The sequence below is a fragment of the Populus trichocarpa genome, chromosome 10 (genome assembly GCF_000002775.5).
Source record: "Populus trichocarpa isolate Nisqually-1 chromosome 10, P.trichocarpa_v4.1, whole genome shotgun sequence".
NCBI lineage: Eukaryota > Viridiplantae > Streptophyta > Magnoliopsida > Malpighiales > Salicaceae > Populus > Populus trichocarpa.
In genome coordinates this window covers 19,163,055-19,184,949 of record NC_037294.2, presented here as the reverse complement: position 1 = coordinate 19,184,949, position 21,895 = coordinate 19,163,055, and the positions used below count along the sequence as shown (strand labels likewise).

General features: G+C 34.9%; 3 protein-coding genes across 6 annotated transcripts; 2 read left to right on the top strand and 1 right to left on the bottom strand.

Annotated features, from left to right (window-relative positions):
- The first annotated feature begins 1,651 nt into the window (after positions 1 to 1,651).
- Positions 1,652 to 7,786, top strand: LOC7458121 (ultraviolet-B receptor UVR8). 3 transcript variants are annotated; one of them, XM_024609356.2, is made up of 11 exons: positions 1,653 to 2,021; positions 2,890 to 2,963; positions 3,071 to 3,155; positions 3,282 to 3,413; positions 3,503 to 3,745; positions 3,917 to 4,159; positions 4,456 to 4,499; positions 5,445 to 5,687; positions 6,299 to 6,389; positions 7,074 to 7,117; positions 7,376 to 7,786. In XM_024609356.2, the coding sequence occupies exons 1-11, from the start codon at positions 1,829 to 1,831 to the stop codon at positions 7,496 to 7,498; spliced, it is 1,515 nt and encodes a 504-aa protein (XP_024465124.2). In that variant the 5' UTR covers positions 1,653 to 1,828; the 3' UTR covers positions 7,499 to 7,786. The 3 variants fall into 3 exon arrangements, with proteins under 3 accessions (XP_024465126.2, XP_024465124.2, XP_024465125.2); XM_024609357.2 differs by having other exon boundaries at positions 1,655 to 2,021; positions 3,923 to 4,159; positions 5,505 to 5,687; XM_024609358.2 differs by lacking the exon at positions 2,890 to 2,963 and having other exon boundaries at positions 1,652 to 2,021.
- Positions 7,787 to 8,997: 1,211 nt separating this feature from the next.
- On the bottom strand, positions 8,998 to 10,784 carry LOC7458120 (uncharacterized). The gene is made up of 2 exons (XM_002315168.4): positions 10,294 to 10,784; positions 8,998 to 9,876 (listed from the first exon to the last, which is right to left on the bottom strand). Exons 1-2 carry the CDS (start codon positions 10,637 to 10,639, stop codon positions 9,338 to 9,340), a joined length of 885 nt encoding a protein of 294 aa, XP_002315204.1. The 5' UTR covers positions 10,640 to 10,784; the 3' UTR covers positions 8,998 to 9,337.
- Positions 10,785 to 17,861: 7,077 nt separating this feature from the next.
- LOC7490373 (mannose-1-phosphate guanylyltransferase 1) lies at positions 17,862 to 21,895 on the top strand. 2 transcript variants are annotated; one of them, XM_002316226.4, is made up of 5 exons: positions 17,862 to 18,147; positions 19,961 to 20,093; positions 20,399 to 20,461; positions 20,580 to 20,819; positions 20,931 to 21,895. In XM_002316226.4, the coding sequence occupies exons 2-5, from the start codon at positions 19,983 to 19,985 to the stop codon at positions 21,600 to 21,602; spliced, it is 1,086 nt and encodes a 361-aa protein (XP_002316262.1). In that variant the 5' UTR covers positions 17,862 to 18,147; positions 19,961 to 19,982; the 3' UTR covers positions 21,603 to 21,895. The 2 variants fall into 2 exon arrangements, with proteins under 2 accessions (XP_002316262.1, XP_024466188.1); XM_024610420.2 differs by having other exon boundaries at positions 17,983 to 18,147; positions 19,949 to 20,093.

The window sequence follows — 21,895 nt, the reverse complement described above, 5'->3', positions numbered from 1 at the left end:
ATTTGCTTTATAGTGAGTTGTTATAGTTTCATGACCCTAGTCACGGATTTGACAAGTTGACCTGGGTCAACTCAAGTCATTTTTTATGTTTACTTTTTATGAGGTTTTTCTGGTCTTATGATCCGGGTCTTGGGTTTAACAGGTTAACTAAAGTTGTTGTTTTTTAATTATTTTGTTCTTCAATTTTATTATTTAACACTAAGTTGATTAAGAATTGAGCTCTATGATTTATTTTAATTTACTTTATATAAGTTTACTATGATCTCATGATCCGGATCATGGGTTTGATAGGTCAATTCATGTTGTTTTTTTAATTATTTTTTTTTAATTTCATCAGCAAAATTTATATGTTAACTCAACTTGGCTCTGATCAATAAAATATATTATACTTTTAATATTTGTTTTTTAAAAATATTATTTTAAAATTTTATAAGTCAAAATATATTTTTACTACTTACCTATCTATATTGTTTTTAAACCAGTAAGTAATTAAGCTAGCCTCCAAAAGGTGTAAAAAAAAGTTGAAAAGTAATCAGCAACATCTAAATATTTTTTTTATATATTAAAAGAAAAAATAATCAGACCCGTATCGTGCCAACGACATGGAGTGTATGATTTGGTGTTGGTGTCATGCAAAAGGTAGAATTGAAGAGGAAAAAACACACTTCTCTCACAAGGGTGTCTGTTCACTTACTTGTATATAATCATACTGGATCCCTACTGCGCTAAATGCGGAACAATGTTCTGTCTATCATTTTATAGAAACTACGTGAATGTTCCTCAAATAAACTATATTCATGTTCCTTATTTCTTGTCAACCCGTTCCAATTTCATTTTTTTTTACTGTGTACGTACGTATCAATTTATAATATAAACTATTTTATAATTTAGTTTATTTTACAATTATTGATGGTATTGTAAACTGTAATAGTTTAATATATAGGCAGATATAATTTAATTAAACTATAGAATGATAAGGATATATATTTATTTCTGCATCACATGTACAGCGAGTGAGAATGGTATTGTAAACTGTAATATTTTAATAACATAATAGATACTATGAAAAAATAAAAATAAATGTATTATTTGTATTTTCAAAACTAGAAGTACAAGTCTTTATTTTTGTTTTTTATTTCGAAACATCAACCAAATATTATATAAAATATCCTTTCTATACTTTTATTTGGTACCCATAATCTTTGAATTTACCCCAACGCAAACATAAAAACTAACGAAGCACTAATTAAATAATTCACCTATTACCAAAAAAAATAGTGCCTTCCACATGTATATACCAGCAAAAAAAAAAAACCAATGATTGCATCAACCGACCCAAAAATGACGTGGCACGACCCTTTCACAAACATCCCACGCTAATAACCCGACACGTCAGACAGTAATGATTGGACTTCGTATAGAAAGGAAGCACGTGTCACTCGGCATCAACCACTGTGTGCACGCCATCTTTGAGTTTTTTTTTTTTTTCCTCTTAGAGTCCTGACCTTCCAGAAACTTCCGAGAACTCCTGGCCAGAATTCACTGAGCAATCTAGCGGATAACATGAAGCCACGTGGCATAGTAACCACGTGAGCATCCTACGTGGTATCTTCTATTTTCTTGTAAATGATACGCCCCATTTTATGGCTACTATTATTACCAGTCTCCATTACTTACCGGAACAAACTCTCAAATACACAGACACAAAAGCTCAAAAAATTTTCTCCCAAAAAATAATAATAAAAAAATATATAAAAAACAGTAGCAAGTATTGATTTTTTTTTTTGGTGTTTTCATCTGTGTTGCCTTCTCTTTTCTTATATAAAGAATGAATGGGGAGGGAAAGGAAGAAGCAGTGAAAATGGAGGTGAACAATGAGAGATTGGTTTTTATGTGGGGTTATTTACCGGGTGCTTTGCCGCAAAGGTCGCCGATTTCGTCTCCGCTTGCTGTCAGGTCGACGGTGTATGCGTGGAAGGATGTTTGTGGTGGCGGTTGCGGTTTCGCCATGGCCATTTCTGGTGACTTTTCTTTGTCTCTTCAGTTTTATTTTATTTTTGTGTGGAGTTGAGAGGTTAGACCTGGGAATGGGAATGTGATTGACTTATCTTGGTTATTATCTTGTTGGTAAAAATAGAGAGTTGTGGATTTTTTTATTACATTTGATTTTCGTTCTGTTTGGTTGCTGAGAAAATGTGGGAAAAGGGAAGAAAGTAAGGTTGTTTTATTGTTTGTTTTAATGCTGTTTTGGTTCCTGGGAAAAGAAAGCTGAGTTTAATTTGGCTAAAATGGGGATAATGAACTTTGTCAAGTGAGGTTTTTTACTTTGCTTGGTACAAATCCTGATTCCTGCTTCTTTCCTTTTCTTTTTTTCGTTTTTTAATAGTTTATTTTGTTTGTATTTTTCTGTTTAATTTCTTTCAGTTTGTTAAAATGAGCCGAACTAAAATTATTTTTGTACAATTTCAAGTTGAAATTAATTTGCTTCTGAAATTTAATTTCGTGTTATAATTTCAGTTTTCAATGCAACAGTGTTTACTTTTCACATTTAAGGAAAGGAAATTTAGCTTTTCTTGGATGCAAGACAAGTCCTTTTTCCCCCTTTTTTATTTAAACATTTTTATACTGATTAGACTTTACACTGTCAGCTTGCTGCAATTTGCATTCAATTGCCATTTGAAGCACTTTTCATTTCTGTTTGACCCCTTCTTGCTTTCCTCTTAATTGAAGTTTGAGATAGTGCTCATAATTAGATTATGGACATGCATAAAGGCTACTATTTCTCGCTTCCCTTCAAAGCTAATAAAAGCTTGATTCAATTGCTACGGTCAACTGATTTTTCTAATTTAGAAAATAGTGGTGTTTTACTCATGGTTGTTGTTTAATCAGAGTCTGGAAAGCTCATTACATGGGGTTCAACAGATGATCTAGGTCAAAGCTATGTCACATCCGGGAAGCATGGGGTAGTGCTGCACCATAAAACACTTCAACTTCATTCCATATGTGTTGATTAATTTTACATGTTGTAGAACTAACAAACAATTTTTTTCCTTCTATTTTTCTTGTTAAGGAAACTCCCGAGGCTTTCCCTCTCCCAACTGAGGCTTCCATTGTAGAAGCTGCTGCTGGTTGGGCGCATTGTGTAGCAGCTACAGGTAAATAGCTGTATATGCAAGGGCACTGTTAAACTCTTTCTTTGATTGATAATTGATCATGTATCATATTACTCTGCCTAAAAACTAATTAAGCTTCTTTTTTCTTTTTCTTTTTCTCAAGCACAGACACTGGAGAAGTCTATACATGGGGATGGAAAGAATGTATTCCCTCAGGGAAAGTCTTTGGAGATCCATCAGGGGCGGGAGGATCAGCAAAGGATGCGTTTGAAAGACAGAATCTGTTTTTTACAGAACAAGGCAATTTCCAACAAGCTACCTTTTCAAACACTGTGCACTAAGTAATTTATCTTTCTGCAGGCTAACTTGTGAATGGTTATCTTTTGCAGTCAGCCCTCGCTCGCAAGGTTCGAGGTCTAGCAGTGGAAGTGGAACCTTTTCTGGGGTTGATGGTAGAGGAAGTGGAGATGAAAGTACAAAGAGGCGGAGAATAGCATCAGCAAAACAAGCAGCCGAAAGCTCATCTGCCGGAGATGAAACACTCTCAGCATTGCCATGCCTAGTAACTCTTAACCCGGGAGTGAGGGTTGCCACTGTTGCAGCTGGCGGGCGCCACACTTTAGCATTGTCAGGTAAGTCCTGTCCTGGAATAGTACTGTGCTGACTCTGTATTTTGATGTGTAGTTCTCTCTGCAACGAGATCATGGTAACAAATTGATAGGCAGTATGAAGCTTGAAGCTATGGAAGACTTTTATGTAAAGCAACTAAGCAAGACACTTGATGTATCCTAATTTTCCCGAAGTTTCAGATATAGGACAGGTGTGGGGTTGGGGCTATGGTGGCGAAGGGCAGCTTGGTTTGGGCTCCCGGATACGTATGGTGTCCTCTCCTCATCCCATACCTTGCATTGACTCTGCTTACGGAAAAGATAGAGCTGTAGTGCTTTCTCGAGGGGGCATGACTTCAGAGGGACAGAGTTTTAGAGTTCCTGGAAGTCATGTTAAGGGGATTGCTTGTGGAGGTCGACACAGTGCGGTAATTACAGGTACTATTGTATGGTGATGTTCTTTTTTTATTATTATAATGCTTTGTTGAATTTGTTATTCAATATATATAAGCTCAAGTAACATAGTTTAGGAGCATTAGAGCCGTGTACTTGATATACTTGTATCAGTAAGTACAGCAACAAGATTTACGACCTAGACTGCAAACTGTCTATGGCATGAGTTTGACTGTCATGGTTAATGCATGCCTGTTTTCCCTTTATTTTCCCCCATTTTATTCTGTATTCAAAGACCTCCACATGACCATTTCATACTTTTGGCTTCAAATCTATTACAGATGCTGGAGCACTGCTTACTTTTGGCTGGGGACTTTATGGACAGGTACTGTGGTCTAGTAAATTTTTGGCAGTCAATGAGTCTCTCCTGGGGTTTTCTATTTTCCTAAAGTAAATTTCTTGTGTTGTGTGTGAGCTTGTCCTTGCATTTTCATTAGAGAAATGCACGTTTTCTTTCATCATATGTTGCTTGGCAATGCGTCTCAATCAATATGATGGTTCCTAATCTGACTGTTTATTTGAATTTGGTTCTTGCATAGAATCATCACCAGTAAAAGATATTTGTAAAACTTTGAATTCTTAGTTGCTCGTCTTTCATTCGTGTATGTCTCGATTGGTTGAACTCCTCTGGATCTGTTTTAACCCCTCGACTATTAAATGTTGGGTCTGTTATTTGACTGTCAAACCTCATTTGAATGACTTACTTTCTAACATTTTAGCCACTAAAAAGTGCTTTTGATGGTGAGAATTGGCCTATATTTGTTATCGCCCCTATTTTTTTTATTGCGTTGGACATGTCCCTTAATAGAAACTGCAGAAAAAGTGTGTAAAGTTGCCATGATTATGCAAAAAGTGCCACCAAAGGAAAGAGAGGATGCACGTCCAATCTTTCTCAATTAATTAAAAATAGTGTAGTTGATGGCAAAGCTGCACTGGATCTAAATTACTAGTTTTTTTCTCTCCAATCTTGAAGTATTAAATCCTATAGCGTTTCTGCACCTTAAAAATCAATGTAGATGTTGAAATTGACATCCAACTCCACAAGGGATTATCTTTGCTGGGGAGTTACCTGGGCGTGCATTCGTGAGGGCTTACACACAAGGTTTAACAACACTTTAACCCGAAAGCCTAAACTGATTGGTTTGGGGTTCATCTTATATATAAGCAACTCAAACTTCTTATTCTTAACTGATGTGGGATTCCCATCCACATACTCTATTTCTTTTTTAGCGCTTACATATTTGTGTTTTTCTTGTGATTAATTTTACTGCTGCGTGTTTTGGCTTGTCATGGTAAAAGGACTAAAGTCTATTGTTATTGTTTTTTCAAGTGTGGTCAAGGAAGCACAGATGATGAGTTAAGCCCAACTTGTGTATCTTCTTTGCTGGGCATTAGGATAGAGGCAGTTGCCGCAGGGTTATGGCATACCGTTTGTGTTTCTGCTGATGGCGATGTCTACTCATTTGGTGGGAATCAGTTTGGACAGTTGGGAACTGGTGGTGACCAGGCAGAGGTACATTACAAATATAACTGTATCGCTCAAGTTCTCTTTCCCTTGAGTGCAGGATAGTAAATGGAAGGACTGGTAATTTGGTATGATAAAATGTGCATTATAAGATCTCAAAAATCCAAATGCATTTATCATCAACAGAACACGGAAAAAAATGTAGTTTCAAAATAAAAAATCATTAATTACTCTTCATTGCCAATAGAACACTGGGAAAGGTGGCTAGACTCTTAGAGTTTCAAAGTTTCAGTTTGGGCACAGAAAGATCTAAGCACTGCTACAGCTACCACTGCGCTATATCTGAATCATTATCACTGTTCACTGACTACTTATACCTCGATCATAGCTGCTATGTTAACAAATGTTTTGTTCTTGAAGAGTTACTCTTCTTTGCCAGTAGAACACTGGGAAAGGTGACTAGACTCTTAGAGTTTCGAGATTTCAGTTTGGGCACAGAGATCCAAGCACTGCGACTGCTACCACTGCGCTATATCTGAATCATTATCACTGTTCACTGGACTACTTATACCTCAATCATAGCTGCTATGTTAACAGATGTTTTGTTCTTGAAGAATTCTCTGTGGTTAACTTCACAATCTATTGAATTTGTACATCAGACTCTCCCCAGACTCTTGGAAGCTCCAAGCTTGGAAAATATACATGCGAAAACAGTTTCTTGTGGGGCTCGCCACAGTGCTATAATCTCAGGTTTGTGGACTATTTTTAGTCCTCCGTATCTCTTTGTTCGGTAACAATTATGTCATTCCATTAATTTCCACTGAATATCAGACAAACTACTGAATTTTGTGTGTGCGTGTGTGCATATTATTTGAGTTAATTTTCAATCTCATATCATCTCCTTTGATCTTGTTGGCAACAAATTGAGTGTTGGTGTTTTGATTTGGTGAAACGAAGTCTGAAGGATTATCAAAATTATAAAACCACCAATGTGAGTTCTACATGGATGAATAAAAGGACAACTCTGAAAGGTATAAAAATACAGCCAATTCGAATGAGGGTTTTTAGCCTCAAATATATGCAAAGATGATATTACTTGTCTTGTAAAACCTAACAAAATAACTGATCAAGAACCAGACCAGTTGAAAGATTGTCAGTGGTGAATGAGAAGGCGTAACTGTTGGCGTAGGTAAAAAATAGTGCAATTTTGTGTTAATCAAGTTGCAAGCTTAGTTAAATTGGTGGAAAGGATAATTTCTAATGTCAAACGTAGCATATTTTCAAAACAAATTAATAATTACTTCTTCACCATTCTGGTGATTATTCCTATAACATGTTTTAAACTTGCGACCCATATGCATGCTCTTAGAATTATGTTTGGACATGTATTTCACGTAACTATGAAGAGTGACTTTTTACTTTTGTTTCTTGAAGAGGATGGAAAAGTATTCTGCTGGGGATGGAACAAGTATGGCCAGGTACTCATGCTTAATCCCAATCAATCATCTTATTTGCCGAGCATCTGGAATGGCATTGGATTTTAATTTCATTACTGTGATTCGTATCAAGCTAAATAAGCCTCTGTTGTTGTTTATAAAGTTTACCATGCACTCTAATTGATAGGGAACTCAGGTTCACGTCATTATGTTCCAGTGTTGTGGTGTACATATAGCTGCAAAATGTCTGCAAATTTAAGAACATAATTGACTTTTTCGACGTCTGGGTTTGTGAAACAGCTTGGCTTGGGTGATGTGATTGACCGCAACATTCCTTCTCAAGTTACCATCGATGGCTGTGTCCCTAAAACTGTAGCATGTGGCTGGTGGCATACCCTTATTCTAGCCGAGTCACCTACTTGAGTATCTGACTCTGACAAGCCCTTGCACAGTTTTGTTAGGTTAGAAGTCCTTTCAGAAAGCTGATAAATCATTAAGATCCATGTATGCGTACTCGTATGCTCGTTCTTATTCTTTCGTGGATCAGGTTCACCGCAGCTAGTTCCATCTCTTAAAACTACTAGAATGACATACTGCTTTTAAGGTGTAAAAAATGATCTAGCCAGGTCCCTTGTGTATATTTTATTTAGCAGAATTTGAACATTATACTGTACTCAGTGCCATGAAAAGTCGAGTATTGTTGTGTGTGAAGTGTTGTGGAGTTTGTTCACTTATGCAAGCTTGCTATTGTGCTTCTGACGCATGTTATGTTTCATACCGCACTCAAGGAAAGCGAAAAAAACTCGAGTGCCTGAAAAACATCAATTCCTTCTTCGATGAATTGTCTATTGCATGAGCACTGGCGAGAACTTAAATCTCTGAAGAGTTTCAAGTGCTAGAGATTACTGTCTATGTAGTTTTTTTTTTTTCTTTTTTCTTTTCAATTGGATACATGTGTTAGTTGTTTCCAATAATTACGGTCCTTTTCTTTCTTCAATTTGGAAGTTATGCGCAACCAGCACATGATATTAGTATCTCTAGAAATTATGGATTTCCTCTACAGTCCTATGTAGTTCATTGATTGACAAATTTCATATGGAAAAATAGTTTATGACAATATTTGTTTCTACTTTTCACAATGCAAGCAACCGAAATTGATCAAAGTACCCCTCTCCAGTTTCTTCTGAACATGTTAGAAAATTGTCGAAGCATTTGGACTTGCTACAGTTCTTTGTTTCGGCTGGTTTGTCCTTAATTCAAATTGTTTGTCGGTTGTATTGTTATATATATATATATATAACAACATTACTGTTCCATCACTTTCTTCGAACTTAGAGACTGTTACTCTAACTCGTATCCTTAAAAATTAGATAACTATCTAGATGGTGGCCCAGTGATAAGAGCTTGGGACCAAGAGGTTTGCTCCTTCTGTGGTCTCAGATTCAAGCCTTGTCGTTGCTCATATGATGGCCACTGAAGGCTTACATGGTCGTTAACTTCAGGGCCTGTGGGATTAGTCGAGGTGCGCGCAAGCTGACCCGGACACCCACATTAAACTAAAAAATTAGATACTGTGTGTGTGTATCATAGGATTTGAGTTTCTTAATTAAAGTAATTATAGGTGTTTTCGAGATTGCATAACAATATTTGAGGCCAAATACCGAAATTCGGAAAAGCAAAGGTGCAGACAAAAAAAGGACCAGCCAACTTTAGCTGAAAGATTCGAGTCAATCCAATCAGGAATGGTAGCCCGGCTCAGTTACTTTTGACTAGTGTTCCTCGCCAGGCAAACCTTTTTCTCAAGGTCATGGATAGAAACAGAACCGTGCAATGTGCAGCAATTAGCTAAACAAATGCTAATAGACAACATATCATTTGGTGTCTAGGATGCTTTAATAGTTGAGATTAAAGTGACAAGAGTATAAACAATAATCGAATATTTTCTCAAAAAACTGCACTTGTGTCTAGGAAAAACAATATTGTTTCCTATTTCTCATTAAATATCAGACTAAAAATATAATGTTCAAACTCATTTGCTCTTCAGCTCTTTTTTCAAGAATCTACTCTTCTGCGCTTTTATAAAGTAGTCCGAGGAGCAACAATAACAGCAAAGAAAACATCGAAATCCAGTCATGAACATTAAACAACTCTATCTGATAATAAAATCCCAAGGTTGAAGAACAACAAGCATTCTTCAGGAAGACACATTAGGAAGCATAGAACCATGCGTACCAGAAGAAATGCATTGCGATTCTGAACAATCTAGTTTGTTCTGGGTGTTGCCCATTCGACTCGAAGAATTAGATTGTCATAACCATATCCGTTGAGCTTGTTTATTGCCCTCTCAGCATCTTCCTTGCTTACAAAGTTGACAAAACCAAAGCCCCTGCTGACACCGGTCTTCTGATCAATAGCAACATAGACACGACTCACTTGACCAAATGTGCGGAATAGTTCAAGCAAATCAGGCTCCCTGGTGTCCTCTGATAAATTAGTAACCCGAACTGAATTTTCTTCATTCCTGCGCCTCATATCTGATCCAACAGTTCTCTCTGCACCTGCCCTCATGCTTGGCGGGACATAAGCACCCTTGGTTGCTCCGGTGGCAGCCATAGCTGTCTCCGTTGCAGGGGGTTTGTCGATAAAGGTTTCAGGTGGTTGAGCAAGATCCTTGTATGGGCATCGTGATGTCCAGTGATCTCCTTTCTTACCACAAGTTCTGCAAACCATGAGAACAGCCCCTCCTTTACCTAGCTGAGCCAAGTTATCTCCAGCTATCTTGGTTTCATCTGCTTTGGCACCTGTTGGCATGTCAATGCATTATCAAATGAAAAAAACAACCAACCCTTAGATTCTTGAAAGAAAGTAGTAATCCACAAATATACGGTTAGATATGATCTAGAAGGAGCTAAAATCCAGATGTGAGAATTTTCCAAACAACACAACCATCACTCTATAAACTTTCATTGAGGTCAAATCCAACCCTTTTTCTTTGTGATTGAAGTTTCCTAATGCATGCGCTAGAAATGAAGCATATCAGGCAAGACAACACTGAATAAAGATGCGTTGCAGAAAGGATGCCAAACATATATATAAAAACATGGCACTGGAATTACTGTATAAAGGAAACCAATAGATTGAGTAATTAAAACGCATACTAATACCACAAGAAAATCAGATCAAATATAATGTTTTTTTTAAGAAAATAATAGAAATACCATGAGCTCTAGGCCTTTCAAGCAAGATCTCTTCAGTAGAAACCATAGTAAGCCTGCTACCAACATCCTCATGAATGGCATCTCCGAACTTGGACCAGTTTCGCCTCTCCAGGGCCCGCTTGCTCAACCGAGCCTTGGCGAGCTTGCGAACTCGCGTGGTGGTAGTAATTTTAACCTTGTTACCATCGTCGTTGAATTTATACTCGATCACTTTTTTTATCCCGTTCTCATCAGGCCCAATCACTTGTTTGGGAGGTAATAAAAAGTCTAGATCTTCCCCGTCTTCCTCGTCTAGTTCTCCCCAACGCATCTTGGCTGGCTTCGCTGATTTGTCTACTACAGACATGGTTGAGGATTTTTGTGGTGTTGGCCCTCTGGTTTTTATTGGAGATGATGCCTTCTGTTTCTGTCTGTAGAAGAGAAAAAAAATGAAGAACGTAGGGTTTGGTTTTGGTTTTTGATAATGTTTTCTTTGGGCGTTATGCGACGTCGGGTACAGGTATGCAGAATGCAGAGTGAAAGGGTGTCGTTTTGTGTTGATTGGCGATATGTAGTGGGCTTTCTGCAGACAAGGAGGAAGTTAGGGCTTGTAATAACTTGTAACAATTTGTTTTGGATATGGGCCTATAGATCATCAAAATCTCTCGGCACATTGATTGCCAGGTTGTAATGCTTGGGCTTGGAGCAGAAGAAGATAGATAGGATTTGGGCCATTGAAAATTCTCTTACCACCCCCGAAAATCATGGATGGATTCTATGCAGAATCCGCCACCCGATTCATTCATTGGATAGCCGATTATTTTCAAAAATCCTATTCGATTGATAAGATTCGGTGTTTTACATTGCTTTCCTAGTAAAATCAAATTAAATAATTATATAGTACCGTTTGTTTGTTTGTTTTCTTTTGTGAAATAGTTTATTTTCTAAAAAGTGAATTGGTTTTTGTTTGGTGATACTATAAAAAAATAAGTTAGAAAATATTTTTTTATTATTTTATTGTGTCATGAAAAATAAACTGAAAAATAATTTATTAATTTTTTATTTAAAAAATATTAAAATAATAAAAACTAGATCTAAAAAATAAAAATTAAAAGAAATATGAAATAAAAAAAATCATAAATTATTTAAAATAAAATAAATAACAATAAAAAAACAGATACTAGAACTAATAAATGAAAATCAAAAGAGGGTGAACTTGAAAAAAATAATTTCATAGATTATTTTAAATAAAATAAATAATAATCAAAATGATAGATATTGAATCTGATAGATAAAAAATTTAAATTAATAAAATGATAAGAGAAAAAAAAATAGCAATCAAAAGAATGAGGACCAAAGTTGGTATAAAAATCAAATTAAATCAAATTTTAAGGGATTGAAAAAAAATCAAGATAAAATATATAAAAATCAAAATATTAAAGATCAAATTTAATATATTTAAAAAATAACAAGATATTTTTTATTTTTTATCAATTCTCTAAAAAGTGTTTTCACTTAAATAAAAAAAAACATTTTTTTATAAATCAAGTCAGATTTTACTTTGACTGAGAAGTATTTTTGATTGATCAATTTTTTTTAAGACAAACAGACACATAAAAGTTTAAAAAGTAACTTCCACAAAACTACTTTTCATAAAATAAATGAACAAATTGAGAACACGTGATTAAATTTATATAATGTCAAAATGAAGAGTATGATTTTAGTTTTTAATGAGATCCTATGAAATCTAAGTAGTTTGGAGGTAAGGTTTATGTCCACGATAATCAATTAATTTTTTTGTTATAGTAATTTAATCTATTATTCACAATCAAGGTGGTTGAAGGTGGGTGTCTAATATATGCAAAAGGTCATCTTTGATGATATTAGAAATTCTCTGATAAATAAGTTAGTGATTTTTTTAAAGAAATGCATTTATATTATAAAGAAATACTCTGTGAATAAACATGCAACGGAGAATGAAGATTCAGAATCTTTTCGAGTTGATAGATTCATGGTTTATTTACAGCTCATGAGTTTTTTTATAAAAATAATGAGCTAAATTGTAATATGACTCTAATAGTCTTGACGAGTAAAAATATACTTTATGTACGCATCCATGTTGATAGAAAATATTTTCAACATGTGTATTAACAAGAGAAAATATCTCCGACATATATATATTAACACCGATAAAAATATGATGGGTTTTTTGAAAACTTTCATACACCTGAAAATATAGCTGCATCAATGAAACTAAGCCCATTGTCTTGGCAGAGCCCGAATAAAATGGGTCATTTGCTTGATTGAGGGGTTTTTTTTGAGTTTGTTCAATTCGAATTTATCAATTTCTTTATACATTTTGCTTTAGAGTAAAGCAATCGAAGCACATGGTCAAAATTATATAAATAATACTTTTGGTGCGAATAGTAATTTAGACACGCATGCCTTGTAATAGTTGAGGTGCGCGCAAGCTGCTCCGGACACCCAAGTTAATCTAAAAAAAATTAAAAAAAAAAAGAAGAGCAACATGGAAGAATCTCATTAATCTAATCAAATTGCTTTCCTAGTCATGTTCCTTTTTTTTTTCTTCCCAGTTCTGACTCGGGCCTTGACTTTTGGACATGGGCCGAAACGCATCATCAGACACTGTAAGAGGTTTTATTCAGTATCCCGGGCTCAAGAACAATAAATTATCTAACCCACGAGGTGATCATGTCTTGTCCATTGGATTTTCCAGGACGCTTTCCTATTCATTGCTCCGCGGAAATTTTTTCTTTCGTCTGGGTGTAATTGAGAAATTACAAGAAATGTAGTCTAGATTTTAAATCAATCGTAATCTGGATCTATTTGCGGTAGCCCGTCAGCTGGTAAGATACTGCAGGACAGTAGTTGCAACTTGCAAGGTATCATAGCATTGGGGCTGAACCATCCTGCCGCTGTTTCTTCGTTCAGGGAATCATCACCTACTCTGGCATGTGCTGGAGATGATGACGGTCTACCTTTCTAAGCTGACTCAAATAGTATAGTTCTTGTAGTCGGGCATGGCTTTAGAAGATGACAATCCAGTTCTAACCACACAATCATCTTTCTTTTTTTCCTTTTTTTTTAAAAAAATTCAAAATCAAGCGTGCTAGGTGTTTGAGATGGTAGTAATAGAGATTAATTTTTTAAATTATTTTTATTTAAAAATAAATTAAAATTAAAACACAATCATTTTTTTTCTCACCACACAATTATCTTCTTTTTTTTAATTCAAAATCAAGCTGTGCCATGGAACATTCGGGATTATAGTAGGGATTGATTTTTAAAGTTGTTTTTATTTAAAAATTAATTAAATTATTTTTTATTTTTTTTAAAAAAAATATTTTAAATATTAACACATTAAAACACTCAAAAAAATTCAAATTTAAATAAAAGAATTAAAAATCTACGACAAGATGGTGCAACCCCTGCACCAAACTTTCAAATCCGGGAGTATAACCTAGACTTTGGTTTTAAGGGAAATATACGAGATCCCATATGATGTTCAGATTTATTTAATTTTTGCTCCACATGGATCGTCCTAATTAAATAGAAAGATTCCATTATAATTCCAATACACTTGCGCACTTTGGGAAGCAATTATATATGCAAAATAATTAATAAGGTGTGCAGAACATCACCGACAATGAAATATCGGCTGTTCTCCCATTAGTTTCCTTAAGCAATTTAATTAGCGATGGTCAACATCCTTTGCTTATGTGATAATCTAGGCTTAATAAGAGTTGTGATTTAAATAATGGTGATGGCTGGCATACATGCAATCATCTCCTCGTGCTTGTATTTTAAGGAGGTAATCAGGGAGCAACTACAGCTTGCTTTGGAGTATTGCATCTCCAAATTAAGTTTTAAAATATTTTAATTTTGGTTTTAAATTTTTTTAAAAATTTTAAAATAGTCTTTCTAAAAATAAAATATTTGCTCTTCAATCTTATATTTTTTTACGATGACGTCCCCATTTGAAATTTTCTAATTCCATTCCTTGAGGTAAGTATAACGGTAGGGGGTATTGATACGAATAACATAAAAGAGTATAAAATACTTGTTTATGATTTAATTTTGGCTGTACGAATAATTGTGTTAACTTGTCGAGTCACTAATCATCGAGTGCACTGTGCGTATGTACCATTACTGTAAATTTAAATGATTTATGGATATGGGAATGCACGCATATGTATTTGTCACATAGTCGCAAATAATTCATGACAGGTCAAATCTGGCTTCTAATTAATTAAATGCTATTGTGATCAATAAAGCTAAATCATGTATGAAAAATCATGTTCATCAAATATTACACTGTGAATTAAAATATTATTAGCAAAAATCTTGTTCATAAAGATATATAACATTGCAGATTAAAGCAGTGTAATGACAAAGCTATTCTTATCATAAAAAGTTACAAAGATTGCATGAGGAGAGTGAGATTGTCTTTTTATTGGGATGCATTTGATATTAAAGGAATAGTTTAAGAAAAAACAACCAATGCAAATTTTGATGGGGCAACAGGCTCTATGTTGCGGGCACCTGGTGTTGGTGTTGGGGTCGTCATGCCCTGACACAAAAAGTTCCAAAAGTTGCGGAAGATGGGGTTGTGCCCCATGCTGTGAACACCTGGCGCTAGGGCTACATGTCCCGGGTGCTAGGGCTAGGCTCGCGTGCCTGGCTGCAGACCCAAGTGAGCGGGTTTTCAGAACTGCGCGCCTAGGGTCGGGACCCATTGGTAATGGACCCAAGGCTAATGGGTCTCGTATCCGGACCCAATTCTCTTGGGTTATGCGTCAGGACCCATTGGTAATGGACCCAAGGCTAATGAGTCTCGTGTCCGGACCCAATTCTCTCGGGTTCAGCATCATGACCCAATGTTCTAGAGTCTTAGGTTTCTAAGTGTTAATATTTGTGTTATAAATATTATTATTTTCATTATAATTAAAAGTATCAATATTATTTATTGTGTTACAAATATTCTTACTTTTATTGTAATTGATAGTTTTAATATTATAAATATTATTATTTATATTATAATTAATATTATTAATAAAATAACTAATAAATTTGAAAAAAAATATTATGAATATTGAAAAACAACCATGGATTTGATTTAAAGGGTAAAATTAAAAATTATTATTATTGTTATTGTTATTGCTATCATTAAAAATTATGGATTGCTATAGTGTTTTCCCACATAGTTTTTGTTTTTTTTTGTTTTGTTGTTATAATTATTTTCCAAAATTATATTTATTGATTTTATTATTTTAATATTGAGTTGATTAAGAATTTAGTTTTATAATTTTTTTTATTTATAGCACCGTGGATTACTACAGTGTTTTCCCACATGTTTTTTTTTTATTTTTTTGTTATGATTTTTTCTAAAATTATCTTTGTTGATTTTATTTTTTTAATATTGAGCCGGTTGAGAATTACAATTACAATAAAGTTAAATCATGCGAGAAAAGCATGATAGCTTTCTTTACAAAATATTGTGAATTGCTACAACTCATTCTATCTAGTTTCTATTTTTTTTTATCATCAATACAATTTTTTTTCCTGTAAAATATTAATTTTATCATATTTTTAATTTTTATTACTTATCTAATATTGATTTATAATTATAACACCATTAAATAAACTCACACTGCATGCCATCTAGTAAATTTCTAATCCATGTAAAGAGAGGGCAAGACTCAAAAGCGAGAGAGGGACTGGGCTTCCATCTTGCTCCTCAAGTTTTGCTGATGAACTAGAAGCCAGCAGGATTTCTGATTCTTAACGAGTCGGGCGTCAATCTCAAGAATGCTAATAGCTAGTGGTGGATGACCGAAGGATTTGGTGCTACTTCGGCCAGAGAAAAAAGCCAACATGGCATTTATGGTTTCAAGTTTCAACTTGCTATAATAACAGAAATAAAACAAAAAAAAAATATTTTCTAACTTTAGGTCATTTCACAAAAAGAAAACATAATCCTGACTTTAAGATCCAGGAAGAAGAAGAAGACGACGACGCCGCCATGTGTGTATAACTTTAAGCCTCCCAATTTCTGGAAATTAACAACATAACGAACTCTAGATTGCTACGTTGTCAAAGGTGACACCGTGCAAAGGGTCAACGCGCGCAAATTAGAGGTCGCTGGAGTCCTCGAGACTTTGTGTAAGAAATTAGGAACGGGTCTGTTGATAAATTAGCAATCCAGTGGTCTAGTCCAAACCCACGGATTCCATGGCGTGGTCATGTTACATCTGACCGGGGGCGAGGGCAGCACGTGGGCAGTGGCGGGGCACCTGCCCACGCTCAGAAATTTTTTACAAGGTATGAATTTCGAAGAGGTACTGTTTTCCCTTGATTAAATATTTTTATCTGCATATTAATGATGAGTATGGTGTTAGGTGCGATTGCATTTGTGCTTTGTTTTGTGGGTTTAGGATCGAATCTTGATTTCTATAATTTAACGTGTTTTCTCACGTTTTTTTATTTCCAAAAAGTGGGTCATTGGTAATAAAATAAGGATTTGTCTAGTGAAAGTGGGTCATTACTTTAGTAATAAAATAAGGAATTGTCTGGTGAAATAAAAAAGTTCCCTGTATATTTAATTAGTGTTTGATAATGGGATGAAATATATTTTTATAAAATTATTTTTTAATTAAAAATATATTAAAATAATAATATTTTTTTTATTTTTAACATCATTATATGAAAATTATATAAAAATATAAAAAATATTAATTTAATATTTTTTAATTAGAAAACACTTTGATAAACATGTTGAGTCGCAAAAACAACACACCCTTAGCTAGAATGATACTTATTTTATATGCGAAGTGTTATTCTCTGTGGATTTCTAACTTATGGATTTTAGAATATAAATATGAATTATAAATATGAATTATTTAGATTATTTAGGTTTAATAAAATCTAAAATGCTAGTTTAATCTCACTTTACACACACGCGCGCATATGTAAAGTTTTCAACCGTCTCATGCTGGCACGGTTGCACTTTAGCTTTTCTTTCATTCTTGTTTTCTTCGCTTGTTATTTGAAATCAATTTTTTACTATAATTAGATTTAATTATAGTGTTTTCTATGAACTCAATTGAAAAAAAATTGAATTCATGTGTTTAGAATATATAAAATTTATATAATTTTATTTCATATATTATCCCTAGTACTTTCATTTTATTTTTTCAATTTTTTTTAAAAGAGCTAGATAAATATTTTATAAAAGTTAATTTTAATATTAAATTCATATAATTTATTATTTGTCATCCATTATCATGGTCAAGAATTGCAAATCAGCACTAAAAACACGACGGTGACATTACCATAACCACACCCATTTATCACACCATCCTATCTCTTCTTCCTCTTTTTGCGTGGTGTATCAAAAGAAACTCTACCCCACTTATTATCTACATTACCAGTGTAAATACCAGAAATAGACGTATAGTACATTTTTATCCACAACATAAAAATGCCAAAATTTGAAACAACCCCGAAACTTCCACCAAATTAAAAACTCAGCTCCCAATATTTTTTCTTGAGAGGAAAGTTCCTTGGTTAAAATGAAATTAATAATTAATTTCAAATCCGCCAATTCCCAATCTCCTCTCTCTCTCTCTTCGTCTTTTTTTTTTTTTTTTTTTTTTTTTGCGTGTATAAATAACCCATCAAACGAGCAACATTTTGTACAGCTAAGCCTTCGAGAGATCCTTATCACCTACCGTTAAAAGGAGTGCGCGAGGGAGCCAGAACCTCTCCGAGGCGACTCAGCCCCCGCCATTCTGACTCGCTTGGAAAACTGTTCGTGCTCTCTTGAATCGGATTCTGGATCTTGTCAGACTAAAGGTAATCGCTGTACTGTTTTGTCTCTGCGTTTTGAGACTTTATGGTTTCGTCTAAGTCTGGTGTGGTTCTCCGTGGATCTCTGATGAAATGAAGCAATGTGGACAATGTTTTGACTAGAATTTGACTTTCTTTTATTTTATAATCTCTATCCTTATTTATTGTTTTGGTGTACTTGCAATTCTGATTTTTGCGGCTTTATTGGATTTTTGAACGAGATTTTAAGGCCATTTTCATGAGTGATTAGGGTATTAGATTAGAGTCCTTTTATTAGATCTTTTGTATATATATTACTTGAGTTTATATTAAATTAAGATTTGTTGTTTCAGTGTAACTGCCTTCATTTTTTTAACTATTCAATGCGAATGATCAGTTTTATATGTCAAATTCACTTCGATCAGAGACAATCATGTTGAAAGATTTTGTCTTTTTGACATCATGACCCCTGCTGACATTTCTGTTTTTCCTTTTCCGGCCAAATGATTGAACGTTGTAGTTTACTTTTTACCCGACTGCTCGATGATTTGGTACTGTGGTGTGGTGCTTTTTAAATGTATTTTTTTTATTTGAAAATACATTAATATATATATTTTTAATATCAGTATATCAAAATTATCAGAAAACATTAATTTGATGTTTTTTTGACGTCTAATACACTTTTAAACGCAATTAAACGTAACTTTGACCACAAAAACAAACCACTTTGAATGTTGAAAGAAGTTTTTTTATCTTTTTGAGGGCTTCTCATTATTAGAATGTTAAGATCTTGTTTTAGTTGAATTCAGTTGCAATTCAATTTTGCAGTCGGTAGAGATTGCCTTTGTCGGGTATGATTTTCTGGAGTTTTATGCCCTACGTTTGCAAATTGTCCTTAATTGTGGAGGAAACAAATCCATTATTGTGGCCTTTCATGTCCGATAAGGGACCAAATTTTTTTTTTCTTCATTTGGTGTTTGAGTAAATGAAAGAATCCACCAGGCTTCTCTCCTTATGTATTCATTTTAAATGCATCCTTTTTTCTCCTTATGATGGCAATGCATTCAATTACAGAATGTGGTGGCTCTTTCTTCTTTTCACACAAAAGCAGGTGAAATGGAAAAACAATAATATACCTGGGCAGCTCTGTTTGTTGGAATGCATTTGACTTCAAGCTGTGCTCTGTGTAATGTGATCTTTTTAATGTATTTGGCTAGGAAGATGTTGCTTCTAGTTCTTTTGAGCATGCTGTTCATGACAAAGCAATTGTTTTTGCAAATGTGGAAGTTACAAAAGGAAATTTTTTATTTAGTTGAGTGCCTTGAGGCATCTTTTCTCTGGGGAGATGGATAAAGAGCTTAAAATTTCTTCATTTGCTTGTTCATGCAGAGATGGTTATATTTGTCTATTGGATTTTGGCTTAGTTTCCATGTCTTATATGGAGTAACTGATGACCAAATAAAACCAATTTTGTCGTTCTCATTAAAATTTCCAACCTGTGGCATAGCTGGAAGTTGTTGTTTGCTAATACCAGCTAATTCATTTGGACAGATTTGCATTACTCTTTCAAGCGTTCTGATTTATCTTATGACTTGTGTTTAAAGTTTTGGTTGCGTCCCATGTGCTCTGCTTTAAATTTCAGGGTTTGTCCTCTCTGACTGTTGTGATGAACAGGTGTTTCTAACTCTTTCTGCTTGGATGAATTTGCATCAAGCTTAATTTAGTTCCTATTTGTAAGGTTTCACAGTTTTGCCATAGCACTAGTTAAAGAACAGGCTTAGATTGTATTCTGCTACTCTTGGTTATATTGCAGCTTAGTTTCTGACAGTGTAATTTGCAGGAAAAGCAGGGGGCATTTCAGAATGAAGGCACTGATCCTTGTTGGAGGGTTTGGAACACGGTTGAGGCCGTTGACTCTCAGTGTCCCTAAACCACTTGTTGAATTTGCCAACAAACCTATGATCCTGCATCAGGTATAAGTTTTTGAGCATTGCCTTTGTTGACACATGCGTAATTGGACTCGTGATGGATGCTGTCTTTCTGGTTAACTGTTTCCTCTTTGCAATAACTTGATATAATCTGCTGACTTTCATGATCAAGGGACAGCTTGTTTTAAATCCTAGGTGTTATAAAAATCAAACACTTTCCCATGTATAATGGGCAGAAATAATTCCACGCCCTGTTACTGTCAAGATCATTTTCTAAATTTACAAATCTGACTTTCCAATTGGTATTGCCTGTGTTATATCCCACTTATTGAACTTTGAATTGTTTGCAGATAGAGGCTCTCAAGGCTATTGGAGTGACTGAAGTTGTTTTGGCTATCAACTACCAACCTGAGGCAAGGACAAGCAGCTTCACCTCTCACCCCTTTTTTACCACCATCAACTTTTATTAATAATTTACAGATTGTTCCAATTGAGGCTTGATAGCTGCTTATGCTTGTGCCTTTCCTGCAGGTGATGTTGAACTTCCTGAAGGATTTTGAGACAAAGCTTGAGATTAAGATCACGTGCTCACAAGAGACTGAGCCACTTGGCACTGCTGGTCCTTTGGCACTGGCAAGAGACAAGTTAATCGATGGTTCTGGTGAACCATTTTTTGTTCTCAATAGTGATGTTATCAGCGAATACCCACTCAAACAAATGATAGAATTCCACAAAGTCCATGGCGGGGAGGCTTCCATAATGGTGACCAAGGTAACCCTTCCACTCTACTAGTTTTTAGTTTATCCTTCTTAGTTTTCCTTGGAGATATTTCCAAACTAATAATCTTGACAGTGTTGAAAATCATTTTGCCTTATACTGTAGGTGGATGAACCGTCAAAGTATGGTGTTGTGGTTACGGAAGAATCCACGGGAAAAGTTGAGAGATTTGTGGAAAAACCAAAAATATTTGTTGGTAACAAAATCAATGCCGGAATTTATCTGTTGAACCCATCTGTTCTTGATAGAATTGAACTGAGGCCCACCTCAATTGAGAAAGAGGTCTTCCCGAAAATTGCAGCGGAGGACAAGCTCTACGCAATGGTGCTTCCAGGGTTTTGGATGGACATTGGACAACCAAGAGACTATATTACTGGCCTAAGACTCTATCTAGATTCCCTTCGAAAAAATTCCTCATCTAAGTTGGCCAATGGTCCCCATATTGTGGGAAATGTTTTGGTGGATGAGACTGCCAAGATTGGAGAGGGTTGTTTGATTGGACCTGATGTTGCAATAGGACCAGGATGCATTGTTGAGTCTGGAGTTAGACTCTCTCGTTGCTCTGTGATGCGTGGAGTTCGCATCAAGAAGCATGCTTGCATATCTAGCAGTATCATCGGATGGCACTCCACCGTTGGGCAATGGGCCCGTGTAGAGAACTTAACAATCCTCGGAGAAGATGTCCATGTTTGTGATGAAATTTACAGCAACGGAGGTGTGGTTTTACCCCACAAAGAGATCAAATCAAGCATTTTGAAGCCAGAGATAGTTATGTGAAGGTTTGTGTTTGAGATTTGTAGACTATGTTTAGACCCTTCCGGGGGTTATGAGCTATTGCGTTTGGAAATGTTATCGTTCTTTTCCTTTATCTTCTATGAGTTTCTATGAGTTTGAATTCGAGTAAGAATGCTGAAGAGTAGGCGTGTCATAAATGTGAAAATGGAGTGAGAATTGTAACTTTGTACTGTAGATAAAAATAAGGTCTCATGTAACCACAACATTGTAAAATTGAAATCTCAGTTTCGCAGAGTAGTGTAATTTATCAACAGTAAATTTCCTTGCTTTGTTAA

Bases quoted from the DNA above. Each gene is read 5' to 3' on its own strand.
- LOC7458121 (XM_024609356.2), top strand. From the start codon at position 1,829: ATGAATGGGGAGGGAAAGGAAGAAGCAGTGAAAATGGAGGTGAACAAT. The intron at 4,160-4,455 runs GTACTATTGTAT...AATCTATTACAG, and splicing joins ACACAGTGCGGTAATTACAG to ATGCTGGAGCACTGCTTACT. The intron at 7,118-7,375 runs GTACTCATGCTT...TTTGTGAAACAG, and splicing joins GATGGAACAAGTATGGCCAG to CTTGGCTTGGGTGATGTGAT.
- LOC7458120 (XM_002315168.4), bottom strand. From the start codon at position 10,639: ATGTCTGTAGTAGACAAATCAGCGAAGCCAGCCAAGATGCGTTGGGGA. The intron at 9,877-10,293 runs GTATTTCTATTA...ACATGCCAACAG, and splicing joins TGAAAGGCCTAGAGCTCATG to GTGCCAAAGCAGATGAAACC.
- LOC7490373 (XM_002316226.4), top strand. From the start codon at position 19,983: ATGAAGGCACTGATCCTTGTTGGAGGGTTTGGAACACGGTTGAGGCCG. The intron at 20,094-20,398 runs GTATAAGTTTTT...AATTGTTTGCAG, and splicing joins AACCTATGATCCTGCATCAG to ATAGAGGCTCTCAAGGCTAT. The intron at 20,462-20,579 runs GCAAGGACAAGC...CCTTTCCTGCAG, and splicing joins CTATCAACTACCAACCTGAG to GTGATGTTGAACTTCCTGAA.